This window comes from Choristoneura fumiferana, chromosome 20, assembly GCF_025370935.1.
Source record: "Choristoneura fumiferana chromosome 20, NRCan_CFum_1, whole genome shotgun sequence".
NCBI classification, from domain to species: domain Eukaryota; kingdom Metazoa; phylum Arthropoda; class Insecta; order Lepidoptera; family Tortricidae; genus Choristoneura; species Choristoneura fumiferana.
The window spans coordinates 16506216-16521397 of record NC_133491.1 but is presented as its reverse complement, the minus strand read 5'-3'; the positions used below and the strand labels follow the sequence as shown (position 1 = coordinate 16521397).

At 39.4% G+C, this 15182-nt stretch overlaps 2 protein-coding genes across 7 annotated transcripts in view; one reads left to right on the top strand and one right to left on the bottom strand.

Moving 5' to 3' along the window:
* The window catches only part of smash (smallish), a 215896-nt gene extending 206977 nt beyond the window's left edge, over positions 1 to 8919 (top strand). For 5 of the 6 annotated variants that reach the window (XM_074103530.1, XM_074103531.1, XM_074103532.1 and 2 more), the window contains exons 10-16: positions 1523 to 1573; positions 2504 to 2922; positions 3170 to 3302; positions 4565 to 4675; positions 5264 to 5382; positions 5807 to 6039; positions 6695 to 8919. In XM_074103530.1, the coding sequence (XP_073959631.1) occupies positions 1523 to 1573; positions 2504 to 2922; positions 3170 to 3302; positions 4565 to 4675; positions 5264 to 5382; positions 5807 to 6039; positions 6695 to 6882 (1254 nt within the window). In that variant the 3' untranslated portion in view covers positions 6883 to 8919. The remainder of the gene's footprint in view (positions 1 to 1522; positions 1574 to 2503; positions 2923 to 3169; positions 3303 to 4564; positions 4676 to 5263; positions 5383 to 5806; positions 6040 to 6694) is intronic. The other variant, XM_074103534.1, reaches the window with a different exon arrangement.
* A 1124-nt stretch (positions 8920 to 10043) lies between these two features.
* Positions 10044 to 11830, bottom strand: LOC141439083 (carcinine transporter-like). The gene has a single exon (XM_074103216.1). It carries the CDS (start codon positions 11789 to 11791, stop codon positions 10067 to 10069), a length of 1725 nt encoding a protein of 574 aa, XP_073959317.1. The 5' UTR covers positions 11792 to 11830; the 3' UTR covers positions 10044 to 10066.
* Positions 11831 to 15182: the final 3352 nt, after the last annotated feature.

Genomic DNA, 15182 nt, shown 5'->3' with positions numbered 1-15182 from the left:
TGTACGATTTAACTTAAAAACTGAAAATCAAGGTTTTTCTTTTCTTTTCAATCTTACTGACGCAAGAACCGGTGAAAATTGGGTTATACTTTGATCCAAACAATTCTGCACCAAAATTTTCATCGACGAAAACAATATTTCGTGTCACAATTAGTGACTATTCTGGATTATTTCCTGTTTGCTTTGAGGAAATGTATATTACATAGTGTCATCTTTTTAAATTAATTCGCATGACTTTTACTGCAGATGTTAATGGAACTGAGTATAATATATCTAGGTACACGTATTTAGTTTGTCATGGTATTTGGTAAAATCTCTATGTAAAGCTGCCAAACTAACAAACATGCTTGTCTAATGCTTTTATTGTATTAAAACAAAAATTATGTATGTATCCATGGATATGATTTTGCTAGTAATGTATCGTAGGAACGTAGATTTTGTTAGTCACAAAGTATGTTATTTTCTTCTTTAAATAAATAATATTTATGTTACAATTATTCTGCCTTTTATTTAGTACTGCACCTTGTAGAATATGTAATATACATTGCATGGAATCATATCTTTCACACTTTTTCTCTTTTCCAAATATTAAGTAGAATGCAAATTAGTATTGCGCATACCCTTAATTAATTTCAGTCTATCAATCGTTAACTTGTTTCCAGCTACAACCATGTCATTTATACTCCTACAAAATCATTACAGAGACTTACATCATTGGAATCGTAACAAATTTATGTTAACTTATTGTTTGTGTCCACAGATATAGATGTTCATAAATGATGCAATAATCAAGATTTGTATGAAAATCCTAAAAGGCCGGCAACGCACTTGTAACTCTTCTGGTGTTGCAAGTGTCCATGGGCGATGGTAAACACTTACCATCAGGCGATCCGTTTGCTCGTTTTCCCCCTATTTCATAAAAAAACCAAGGATGTCGACTTTTCAATCAGCATCTTTAAAAGAAAATGAGTGCTGGATTTTAGTTGCTGGCCATTTCCGTGCTATTACAGTTAATGAGGGCTATCGTTTTTTGTCTCACTAGATGGCGCACTGTTGCGTGAGGTTTTTAAGTATGGCTTTCAAAGTCTGTTGTTACGGGCGTGAAAACAAAGTTTAGATTAAAATCATATTTAATACACCTTAAAACCGTACCATAAAAATATCGAGCATGCCACAGTGTTGCATAGTTCCCGTTTTGTTCGGAAAAAAGGGAGGACAAAGGTTTCCGTCCGAAAGACAAAACTGTCTCAAAACACAGACCATAATTAATTTCAGGTATTGCAAAATATTCACAAAATAATTCTAATTATATATAAACCCGCGTTGCTCACCCAAAAACTATGAGATTTGACATTTCGGAGACCTCACGCTACACTAGCGCCTCTAGTGGTGAATTCATACGCGATACATCAGACACACACAGTGTACATCTATATCTGTGTCTGTGTCTAACATTTACGATTCCAACGTCAAATCGACCGCCATTTTGTGCATAACTTTAACAATATGGCCGCCCTTGCAGGGTCGCACTAACGAGGATTGGCCTGACGGGCACGACGATGTTCACACAAAGGTGATTGACATGTTTTACACTAAAACTTCCTTCATTTTTCGGTTCACATACATCAAATTATGCTAGCTAAAATGCTATTTATAATATTTGAGATAAAGCTAATAAATTAATTATTTTATAATAGTTTGCGTTTACTATTTAAAATTTAAATGAAATTCCAAGTGTTGTGCAAGGGTTATTTGAAAATCAAGCACATACGAAACCACTATTTTAGGTTAAGTAAGACTTGACTTGCAACTGGATTCTAAAAACGGAGATGACTAGTTATCTGGTTTTAAGTGTCAGTAAAGTTAAAGAAATAAAATGGGTACCGTATACTCAGGTTTCTATAGTCCTAGCGTTCATCAATAGTCCATAAGGACTTTTTAACATTTCGAACAATTACGGAACTGCTAACATCATCTAGGAGGGTCTCGCAGCCTAATCCAATAGAAAATGCACGATGAACCTCCTAAACGTTAGCAGTTCTGTAATTGTTCGAAATGTTAAAAAGTCCGTTTGTACTATTAATAAACGCTTGGCACTATAGAAACCTGAGTTTAAGGTATGTAAGAGAATTACATCCATTTAAATTTTAAGTACTTAAAGCAAATTGTAGATTCATTAGTAACCCATGTTGCACAAAAATACACTAAATAACTAAATTCAATCTAAAAATGGTCCCCGTGACATGGTAGCTTTAAAGCCGACAGCGTACCCTCGTCGAATAGCAATGTTAATTCTGTAACTAGTATTTCAGTAGAGGTAGTAGTACCCAATTTTATGGAAAACCGCTTCTTAAGTGATTTGTTGACTCTCAGAAAACCCGCACAACACCAATGTGTGTCAACCGAAACCTCCAAAGTACACTTAACGCACGCTAGCTTAAGCCTCGCACTAAAACACTAACCCGAACAAAAACAACACATCTAATACTAAATTCCCAACTAGGAGGTTCTTCGTTTCGAGCGGGAACTCCTCCAACTCGAACAAGAAGAGTTAAGAAGACAGAGGGACAATTTAATAAGGGATCAGACGCGGATTATACAGAAGTCTGTTCAGGATTTGTCGGAGAAACCACCTTTAAGGAAGACTGCAAGCGAGAACCATAGGCGTTCCATGCCCAATTTGCTTGTAAATGAACCTTATACGCCGGTGGAGCCGGAACCTGTGCTGTATGATGATAGTATCAAACGCAAGCCTTTTGTTTCTGAAGAGCATATCCAAAGGCACTTCGGGGTTGAGGAAAGTAGGAAGGTGCTGTATGAAGACGGACAGGAGAGGAGACTGCGGCCGCCGCAGCCGCCGCAGCCGATTTTGCCGCCGAAGCCGAGGAGTCGGGAGTCGATTGAGAGAGAGATAACAATGAGGTGAGTTGGTAGGTTTTATTACGTAGACGATTGTTTTGTTTGTTAAAAGAAAGAGATTAGGTAATTCCGTTTGAAGATCTATGTAAAACTAATTAATTTGCTACCTACTCCACGAACACATGCGAGACAGCAGTGTCCGCGCGACACGTGTATTTTCATGCACAACCCACTCTCTTACGGCTTCCTTCTTCCTTAGAGACAATGTGATGATACCTAGTAAAATTATTATGATAATTTACTTTCGTAGAAGCAGCCGCGTGCCGTCAGCAGTAGAATATGCGAATGTGGAGCGCACGGCGCAAGTGCAGCTCCGGCCTAAACCTGCGCCCGCGCCGGCAGTCAACGGCAGCCGCCACGCCATGACAAGGCACACGCTACAGGTAACGACATCTATACACAACTAAAAAAATGACCATCTCGAGCGTGTAATGAGGGTTGCTTAGGCAATATATCGCTAGATGGCGTTAGTATTGTAAGATCCGTTTGACGTTGCAGTCATGCTTGCGATTGGCCCGTTGAGATAATTAATTAAGCAATCACAAACGTGACACTAATGTCAAATTAGTACGATATTAGCGCCAACTAGCGTGTCACAGAAACCCTCGTTAAAACAAAAGTAGTTATAATTCGACATACGCTATTATAAGTAACGACATCTAGCAGAGTTAGGGCGAACTAAAGTTCTACTGCCCCGTTGGAGTTTCTGTTAGTAGATTATTTGAATTCGAAGTGCACAGCACAAGTGCAACTCCACTCTAAGCCTGCGCCGGTGCCGACAGTCAACGGCTGCCACCACGTTATGGCGCAGCATTCGTAACAGGTACACGCGTAGTAACGACATCTAGTGACCATCATATGAATCATGGTTTCTTGGCGCCACTCTAACGAGTCTGTATTTGCAGAACATTCGAATAGAGTGCGTAGCCCAGGTTTGCTTGCGACTTGGAGATAGATTTTTGAAATCGCATCACTCAAAAATACTGTTCAAAGTGGTTATTATTATGACTTAACCAATGAAAACTAACAGCATTGCAGCTCACACCAATGCGCTGTAATTAAAAAAAAACATAAGAACTATATACCATTATAATCACAAATAATTATAACATCAAATTATGTTTTTAGGGATTTAGGGTTTATTATAATTATATTACTAAAAGAACTATAGAGCAAATGAAATTTTCGACGTAGTAATAAGGCTGCGTGGAGCTGTGATCATTGACTTTTATTTGAAATTTAGCACAATACGCTGCAGGTAACGCCATCTAACGGCGACTTTGTGAAATAAGTTTCTACGGCGCCACAGACTATTTAAAGCAGTCCCCCAAAGTGGGGGATATGCCCCCTTGTGGGCGCTGGAGGCGGTAAGGGGCCCAGAAAAAATCTTCACCTTCGTACTTTGTGCCTTCATTAGGCAATACTAATAATGTTAATGAGAGTTACAATTCAATACAATACAATACAATAACTCTTAATAATGAGGTTAATGAGGTTAAGGTAAAAAAAAATGGCGCTACAAAATAACTGATTTTCAAAGTGGGCGTTAGACGAAATAATTTTGGGTACCTCTGATTTAAAGTATCAATATACTGTTTTGACCACCGTTCGCTCCACCATGGTCTTACACTGTTTGTTTGTGCAGGCGCTGAGCGCAGCGCCGACGCCGAAGCTGATCTCCAACAGCGAGTGGCTCGCGGCGCGCACGCGCAAGCCGCCCGCCGCGTACAACTACAACCAGCATTGGCTTATACAGGTCGGTAAATTACATGTACTCATCGTACTAATAAATTCTAACTAGCGATTCTTGTATATTTATTTACCACTAGCCGTAACCCGCGACTCCGTCCGCGCAGAATTCGTTTATCGCTATCCCGCGGGAAATATTCAATTTTCCGGAATAAAAAATATCCTATATCCTTCTTCGGAACTCAAACTATCTGTTTACCGAATTTCATTTAAATCGGCTCAGCTGTTTCGACGTGATGAAGTAACAAACCAACAAACAGACTTACACACTTTCGCATTTATAATATTGCTGGGATTAGTGGGATAGTGGGATGGGAATCGCAGAAATAGCTCCAACGATTTCTATGAAATCTACTATGGCAGGTTTTCGGGTGCGAACGGGTCTTACGGCAAAAGGCGGCATCTTGAAAAAATCCAATTAACGGACTAACTTTAACCTTAAACGAAGAAAACTCACACTACCATTATAATAGCTACCCAAATAAACGCAAGCCAGTCTCTTTTACCCTTTTGGGCCACAAAAAATAAAAATCAACTTACACCATACATACCACGTCAACTGCAATTATTGACGAAGTATTGTATGTGGTTTTAGGAGGCAGAACAGCGGAGGCTAGACGAGCAGCGCAGCAAACTGCGCAAGGCACAGCGTCACTCTTACCACCAGGACATGCCGGCCTCCACTCTCCTCAACATGCATCACATCAGTTCAAGGTAATATCACAGTTTCATCTCCTTGATGCCTAGATGTCGCTATTGTCAATACCAAAGCAGTTCATTTCCCTAATACCTAGATGTCGCTATTATCGCTTAGCACTGAAGTCATAACTTGACTAAAAGGAACTATGCCCGTATTGTCGAAAGCTTTGGCGCTCGCGGTCACATTCACTACCTATCCCTTCTAACCTCGCATCCCACCGTTTGTCAGCAAGAAGTGAAAACGATCGTGATTCCGAGCGCCGTAGACAATAAGGTACAGACGTCTGAGTCTACTAAGTTTACCAGTGAAATTATGGTCAGTTTGCAAGCATCAAGCAATACCGAAAACTGAACATCCGTACGAGCAACTTAACAGGCCACCAACTAACAAAATCATCTACAGAACATAAATTCTAAAATATCTCCATTTATTTTCCAGCCAGCAACATCTTCCTCAAGAGTACAAGCGCCTCATGCGACCCGATGCCATCCCACCACCGGTACGCCCCGAACCGCCCCTCAGGACCACGTCAGAGTTCAGGCCGGAGCCGAAGACACAGATCTCACCCAAAGAGAAGAGATTAGAGTTGGAGAAGCACGGGGAACCTAGGGAAGATAAGCTGCTAAGCGTGAGTGGGAGGCGGAAGTGCTCACACTGCGGGGAGGAGTTGGGTAGGTGTCGTTGGTTGTTAAACTCGATTTAAGACGTCAGTTACCCGGATTACCTTTCATTTAATATGAGTGAGTCTCACGTTAAATTTTTCTGAGATATCTTTGAATTAAGAAGAACTAAATTTAAGGTTTTGTTGGTATTTATCTCATCTCGGCCTATACACATCCCACAGGTTTCCTCTCAGAATGAGAATGCTTGAGCCGTAGTTCACTTACTGGCGCAATACGGATTGGGAACTTACCCTACTAATATTACTGATGTGAATTTTTTTGAGTGTGTGTGTGTGTGTGTGTGTGTGTGTATGTTTATTACTTCTTCACGCTAAAACGGCTGGACTGATTGGGTGAAATTTAGTATGTATGTTTATAGCTAGACGTCTGGAGAAACACATAGGCTACTTTTTGCCCCCTATTTCCACGTTTTAGTCATGAAATTGTGTACAGTTGTTTTTAGTGCAACGTCATTGAAGACCACGAATAAATTTATATAAATTTTGCTGATCCCCATGGCAATTTTGTAGATTTTTTTTATTCGACTGAATAGTACCAGAATTTCAATTAAAATTACCGGATCAAATGGATACACGTGCAAAACCGAGGTAACCTCTAGTAAAACATATGACTGTTAGTAAAAATATTGTTAAATTTGTTCTAGGTCGTGGCGCTGCCATGATAATCGAGTCTTTATCGCTGTGCTACCACGTGTGGTGTTTCACGTGCGCGGTGTGCGGCGCGGCGCTGGGCGACGGCCGCGCTGGCGCCGACGTGCGCGTGCGCGCGCGCCGTCTGCACTGCCACCACTGCTACTCCGGCGACGACGGCAGAAAGTACAGCTGTGTTTAGAGCTGCGTTTGACAAATTTGACGGCAGCTTCCCAAAAGCCACTCATAGTGGGAGCCATGGGTGCAGCTGCGTTTGAACTATGAACGTGTGATTTTGATGACAGTTTTCGTGATGCGATTGGAGGAAGTGTAGCTCAGTTTAGACTAAACATATTTGATAATGTCGTCGGTAGCCTCCGTAATGGCACTCAAGGTGGGAGCGATTAGGAGCTGCGTTTGGACAAAGACATGTTTGATCATTTTGACGGTAGTTTCCATGATGCCCTTCAAGGTTGGAGCACTGGGAGGAAGTAGTTTTCGTGTGGAATTTCACTTTTTTTATTATTTTGACAATTTTGATGAAGGTTTCCGCGACATCGGCGCCAGAATAGACTTTGACAATATATCCAAGAGACGATGAATAGAGTTCATATAAATAAATGTTATCTTTGGGCTAATAACCCAGAGACTTGCATTAATGGGGTGAACTCTACAATTATCGAACTCAATTTTTAAAGGATGAGGATATAATAATATTACTTTAGATCTGTCATATTTTAGAAAAAGCAATGAAATTTCCTTCCAAATAAAATGTACCTGAGCTTATGCTTACGTATTCGATGGTTTTAGGTTATGGTTGCGCGTGAATGCAAAATTTTCTTGAACCTTTTTCAAAGTAAGTTATCGCGACGAGTTATTTTAGCCGAACCATGTCTAAATATATTGCAATGGAACTGTAATGACAGTTGTCCCTTGGCACAGCGCTATAGGCTTTTATAGCCTCTCGCTGTTTGTCTGTCTGCTTATACACTCAATCCCAAAACGTCTCTGCGACTCAGCTAGCTTCTGAGTCCGCTATGCACGCTTTTGTATGTTTATCTATAGTTATATCCGTACTACATAATCCACTTAGGATTGGTTTGCTATAATCTTCTTAGGAAACTCACCTAGTGATGAAGTTACGGATTATAATTGTGTGACCTGACTAAATTAGGTACTCGTCTTGTGAAAAGTGACATAATTTGTGTAATTTCATTTCAATCTAATAAATTCGACTTTTGCCACTTTGCACAAAACGCGTACTTTCAAAGTTAGATACGTCAAAGTGATTTATATTTCTAAATCGATAGTTGTTCTAAATTAGAGACCGATTCTACAAATTTATAATAAGTTTTTGTGTTCATCAATGTTGAAGCTGGTCGTCCACTGCTTTATAGGTATCTCTTTGAGTGAATAAAGCTTGTATTTGTGATGGATGCTAGTTTTAAGTGATTGCACGTTTTCGTTTCTGACTTTTTGTGCCATGTCAAGTTTTGTTTTGTTTGCCGGTCGCAAAGTACATAATACGAGTAGTAATAATCGACTTATAGAGGCGGAAAAAACACGGGACTTTTAATGTCCCTTCAAAAATATTATTACTTACATTAAAAGTACAACGCCATCTAGATGAAGTTGTGTTAAACGTGTTAATGTTTCATAGCGCCATCTGTTTTTTATAGAGATAACTACGAACTAAAAGAGAAAAGAGCATAGTTTTTTTTTTCGTTTTTTCCGTCTATACTTTTAAGTATATAATCTTACAGAACAGATTTATTATTTGTAGTTTGCACATATCTAGAGTTATTTCAGTTTAATTGACGTAATTGTTAAAAGTAATAACAAAGTAAATTGTAATATTTTGTAAATAGTTTTAATTTATGTCGTAGCTTATGTTACTGGTTAGCTTTAATAGTTATTATTTTAGTTTAGTACAGACATTTAATCCAAATATGTGTATGATTTAATATTTTGTATAGAAAAATCCATATTAATTATTTTGTATTCTTTCTTTATTACAAATAATAGCAATCAGAAACTGAAGCGACTAAATATAATCATTACAATAATTTAAATCTCTTGAATTTTTCGTTGAAGAATAAAAGTAATTGTGATTCGACTTACATTTGAATTTGGCGTTTAGTATTTATAGACTTTTTCTATTGTATTGTGTATTATTTGAACACTTATGTACATTGGTGAGGAGATCCAAACTTTGTAACAATAAATATTACAGTTTTAACATTTGACTTTCCTTTAAAATGTTACCCTAGTTCTGGGAGGCAGGAAGGTAGGTAATAAAACATAAAAAACTCAAAGGTTATGAAAAAAAAAATGTTTTTTGTGTGGTGCCTTTCGAGCCGAGCGTGCTCAATCTAAATGCATCCCGTTTGCGCAACTAAGTATTTTTTCATTTTAAGATAATGGGTTCGTTGAGCAAGCGTTCTGCTAATAAAAATAATATTAATAATAAACAACTAATCCGCTCAAGACTAGGGGAGTTTATTTAAACGCTTTAATTTTCCATGAGTATTAATAATACATTCCGACAAATATTTTTAATTACTTACTTATTCATAAACAATTGGCATTGGTTTCAAAAAAGCAATGGTCATTTTATATTTATTTTTTCATAAAATAGGCGAATTTAAAGCATCTAATGTAAGGATTTTGGTTTTAGTTGCGTTTTAATTTTTGGTTTATTTCCTCACCTGCAGCGATCCACTACCCTGTGTAGAAATTTCATTACACTATATAAAAGTTACCGGAATTATAGGTACCCATAGTTGCCATGGCATTAAAAACTACGTTTATCTTTGCCCGTCACAAATATTAAAAAAAAAAAACGTAATGTCATCTATCACCTGTCAGTGTTAGGATGAGGCGTTTTGATTGGTTTAGACGAAGGCTGTCTTGACCACTTATTTTTCGAATGTTCAAAGCTGACATCCTCCTTGTATGACCTCCTCCCCCCTTATATTCCTCGCCCTGTTAACTTTAAATTCCTCCTTCGTTATGTATATTCTCCTTTTATTACCATTCTGTGTGATTTTATATCCTCTAATAATATAAGACTATAGTTCTATCTAATCAATAACAACATCTTTTGTCTTTGTCGCAGTGACGTGACTCCCGCAACAGCGTTCGGCCGAAAAGGATTTTTTTTTTCTCTTTTCAAAATTATTTTCTTGCTGCTGTCAAACTGTTGGCGCTCTGCAGAATCAACCGCAACCCTGTCATCGCAACTGACATTGGCCCAAGCCTTAAGGCCGCCATGGAGGGAATAATAATAATAATAGGCGATTTAGTTACATAACGTTTATTTACGATGAAGGTAAAACAAAGGTCAAAAGTGATTATGCCAATTCTAAAACACTGGTGATTATTAACTATTCCCTTAAAAGTTTTTTCCGACGAACTTCTAGATTCGTTTGCTTCTTCATTAAAAACGGCACTTCAAAGAACTTCGCGTTTTTAAACAATGTTTCGGCATCATTAAAAGTTTGCGGCATTTCCTTACCCGCTGTTTCTGGCAGCCCCAATATAACCAAAGCACCGAAGCCGGCTAAACAACCAACAATGACTAGTGGCAGCCAGGAATAATAGATCTCTAAGTACACAATCATGGGGGATATAACCGTCGCTACATAGCCACATGTGTGGATTATGGACATCGCTGTGGCCCTCACTCCAGTCGGGAACATCTCAGCGCCCCACTGCCAACCTATGTTTATATTCATGTTGACAGAATACCTAGCAAGCACGGCACAGATCACTGATCCCACTCCACCCCCGAGCAACGTGGTTAGCACACTAAACACACAGACAATCACAAATGTTACCACTGACAACCATTTGCGTCCGGTCAAATCCAACACCAACGAAACCGTACTTAGCGAAAAGAACTCTGTGATTGAAACTATTGAGAACGAAGTGAACAAGTCAAAATTCAACTGACCGAGGCTTCTTACTAACGCGTCGAAAGCAATGTTGCAGCACATGTATGCTAAACATAAGCAGATGAACATTTTTCTTAACACCGGCCGCTTCAATACGTCCACGATACTAGACTTCGGTCGCACCGTTTGTTTTAAAAGGCCAGCCCTAAATTGCTCTATAAGCTGTGGCGTTACTTCTTTCTTATTGACCTGCGCAATCCTCTGCACTTGTTTGATGGCTTCTTCAGCTCTTCCTACAGAAATCAGCCACATTGCGCTCTCAGGCATGAGATAAGGCGCAAAAATCGCGAAACTCATAGGTATACAAGTCACTAATGACAATAATCTCCAATCGTTACACGCTAAAGCGATCCACGGCAGCGAGCACACCCCCGTCGTGTAAAAGAGGGCAAACGGCAGATTTGCCAAGAGAGTCCTGTATTTGGGTGCAACGTATTCCAACATAAGAAGGTACGTCATCATCATTGAGTTGTCCCAAGACATTCCCATGAAGAATCTGCAGACTGCGAATTGGGCGAAATCCTTTGCGAATATGCTGGCTATACCGCCGATTGCTCCCATCACGTTGCTGGCAGCAGCTCCTGGAAGTCTGCCGAAGCGGTCAGAAATCCATCCCATGACGAAACCACCGGCGATAGAACCAACGAAGAAAATGGACTGGGCTGTGGCTTGGTAGCTATCTTTGTCGCAAACCCATCCGAGTTCACTAGCGATTGTACGGTACGGTATTTCACTAATGTTGAACTCCCAGCCAAATCTGCAAGGTTCTATCGGCCAGGTAGGGTCTGGTACAGTTCGTCCGGATGCGAGCACTTCAGTCCAATTGGCAACGTAAGCACTGCACCGCGAATATCCAAATTTTGAATTAGCCTCAAGAGGAATAGCTAACCTCCTCCTCTGAATCTCACTTAAGTTTTGTAGCTCTGGAATGTTGCACCAGTGGTTTGGTGACACTTCAGTTATGAACATCTGGTCGAAATACGAGAAAACAGCGAATAAATAGAACGGGAACGAGGATATGAATAGTATCATCTGATATAGGCCGAAATCGCCAGCCGATGTCAACAGGTCATCGTAGGGCACCTCGTCGTCTGCATCATCAATATTCTTTCCAATGTTCAATTTTGTTCTCTCGTGGTTTTCAGTTTCTTCCATATTTGTAGCTATACTCTTAGTTTGCTTGCCAACACGCGCCTGCCAGCTGCCAGTATGAAAAGATATGCCCGAGACACTATTTATAGTTGTTAAAACATTGTATGTAACTGCTCCTAATACCCAAAGATAAGACGTGCAATTTACATGGAGACACGATATTGTCTGTGCCAAGTCAGCTGAGATTTGGAAGAAGAGGAAGCGATGCATCTTGATTTAAAGATTAACAAAAGTTATAACAAAACATTGAGCCGACTACAAAAAACCATGAAAATAATTTTCTACGCGTAGGACTATTGATCCACTCCTGCTGTATCTATGTACCTACGTATAAGATGTACCTACTTATTGCAACTTAAAGATTTGACTTGGCTAGATTTTACATAGAGAGTTACAGGCATATCAGAGGTATCAAAAAAACCGTCCAAGTGCGAGTCGAATATTAAAAATATTTTTGTTATATATGACGTAACTAAAAATTTATGCTTTTCGCAAGTTTTTTTCCGTAACTTTTTGAGAGTTTGTGGTGGGATTTATACATATAGTATAATAAATATGATGTTGCTGTTGATTGCTGGCTTAGAGTTATCGTAGTGAATGGCATACTTAATTATATGTAAACAGATTGTCTTGTTAGGGTCCCGTACTCTCAGGTTGCCAATGAGATAACTTATTCTGTATGTCCGTCTGTTACGGGGCTGTAGGTATGTGTGTAATAATGAAAAAAAATTAAGTATTTCATAATCAAATTCAATTCATTTATTCAGTATGTAGGCCACAATGGGCTCTTTTACACATATATATTTTTTTTAAATACCAGTGCTTTCGGAAAGACCACCATTGCCAAGAAGAATGCGTCGCAAGAAACTTGGCATAAAGTCATTTTTTCAAAACATTAATTACAAACTATATACTTATAAACTTCAGTATAAAATTAAAGAAAAAATTATATGAGAAAATATTAATAATACAGGGATGTATGGGGTCCCTTAGTTAAAAAAAAACTAAAACTAAACAACTATAATCTATGTTTCATCAAAATCGGTTTAGCCGTTTTTGGGATTATTGAACTTTGAAGTGACAAAGTCGGGATTTTCCTACTTTTAGTTGGTTAGGTTAGTTGATCAAATTTTTGCTCACAACTTTATGAACTCGACTGTAGGTACATGATTCAGTTTGTTTGGAGTATACATCTAGATATTAAATGACGACAATAACAAGCTTGATTTAATGCATCGATAAGGAACTATCAAATTGGACACTAATGAGGTCCTTCCTTGATACTCCTGCACGATGATTTTCATGCACTTGTTTTTTTCGTGGTAACAAGGTAAGGTCGTTTAGTTTTATGGACAAGGAATATAATAGAAGGAAAATCAGCAATGTCAAGTAGGTAAAGAGAAGGAAATAAAAAAAAAACAGGCCGATTGATATCAATTATATAACCTTATAGTCCCAAAGTAAGCAAAGGTTTATACTTATTTCATTTCATTTATTCACAAGAACATTATGGTGTACATAAAAGGTCTAGTAAATCGACCAGGGCGGCTGCCCTATCTAAATAACTAAAGGATAACTAGACTCAGCATATTTGGTAACTTTTATAGACTTATCTCAAAGTCAAAGCAGTGGCGGATTTATATTTTTTATGAGTGTAGGCCACTTTATTTCCGCCGCCTTATGTACTTTCTAAAATAATTATTTTCTCGTCCTCTGAAATCTGCCGCTCCTAGTACGCTGCGGCCTAAACGGCCTTTTGACAAGACAAGGACAGTCAAAGTCAAAATATCTTTAGGAAGCTTTGCGTATTTATCTAGATAAATACTCAAAGTTAGGTACTTATTCAATTTACTTACCCACCATCCATTGACTTAATCTATTTGACGGATAAATGTGATGCCGTCTCTGTTTGTTTTGTTCGACTAGACGGAGACGGCATCACATTTATCCGTCCAATAAAATTAATCAGTGGGTGGTAAAACAGCCTCTTAGTCACGCTAGATTTACCGTCGGTATTGTCTTTAGTTTTTATAAAAATGTAGACCCCAGTATCATCTGTTTTAATTAAGTATAATTGCCGAGACAGTAATGACAAAACAAAGCCGCATAGACGCTGAATATTTTTTTACTGGTCTAATAACCACGATCTTTCATTTTGTCGGTCTTCGCCCCTGTTCCACCTATCCCTACCGCTATATCCCCCCTGATAGAGATACGTGGAGTATTTTTCCTTTCTACCCTACCGGTAGGGATAGATGGAAATAATATGTCCACTTATCCCTCCCAGCCCCCACTGGTAGGGACATGTGGAATTTTTTCCAACCATCCATACTAGCTGACCGTGTGGTAGGGACTTGTGGATTTTTTTCCTACCATCCATACTAAGTGCCCGCCTGGTAGGGACTTGTGGATTTTTTTCCAACCGTCCATACTAGCTGACCGTGTGGTAGGGACTTGTGGATTTTTTTCCAACCATCCATACTAGCTGGCCGTCTTGTAGAGACTTGTGAATTTTTTCCAACCATCCAAACCGACTTCCAGGCGACTCCCAGAACGTTTTTTAATAAAATAACAGAAACAAAACGGTCAGCTAGTATGGATGGTTGGAAAAAAATCCACAAGTCCCTACCACACGGTCAGCTAGTATGGACGGTTGTAAATAAGTCCACAACTCCCTACCGCCGTGGATTTTACCTACTACCGGTGGAGTGGAGATGAAAGAAAAAATATTCCACATATCACTATCAGGGGGGATACAGTGGTAGGGATAGGTAGAACAGGGGGCTCGACGTATCTATACTCGAGTCCAGCGTTAGGCGAACCAACAAATTTTAATGTTGCCACAGTTACACCAGTGCTGTAAAACTTAATATCGCTCTCTCTCTCTAACTCCGTGTGTTGCCGTTGCCGTCCCGCTGAGGCTTAGGTATTTACTGTATGGGCCAGGTTGCCCGAAATAAATGGATTTATTATTATTATTATTATTTAATACGCGAGTGAAAGGGACGGTGCGATACAAACTTCGATTTTCGAGTTTCGTAGTAGCCGCTCTGGCCCTATAGTACGAAGTGCAGAATTCGACCTACGTATCATGCCGTCCCGCATGCGCTGACGCAAATGTTATTTAATACGAGAATGAGAGGGACGGCAATTATGTAGTAGCCCCGCCGGTGGAATTAATTTTAGCGACTTTCTAGCGACTTTTGATTTTGAGTCCAGCAACTCGAACTTCTAGGAGTTGGCAACACTGCCTGGGACGCCTAGATGGCTATGCCTATGGCCAGCCCTGCACATGGTCACCCTGAAACCGGCAACCCTGATCGTTGCTGATGGACTTCGACCACCATTGTCCCGCGTTCCCACGCCCTGCCCATTGGTGGCCATCGGTCCGTCA

Bases quoted from the DNA above. Each gene is read 5' to 3' on its own strand.
- LOC141439083 (XM_074103216.1), bottom strand. From the start codon at position 11,791: ATGGAAGAAACTGAAAACCACGAGAGAACAAAATTGAACATTGGAAAG.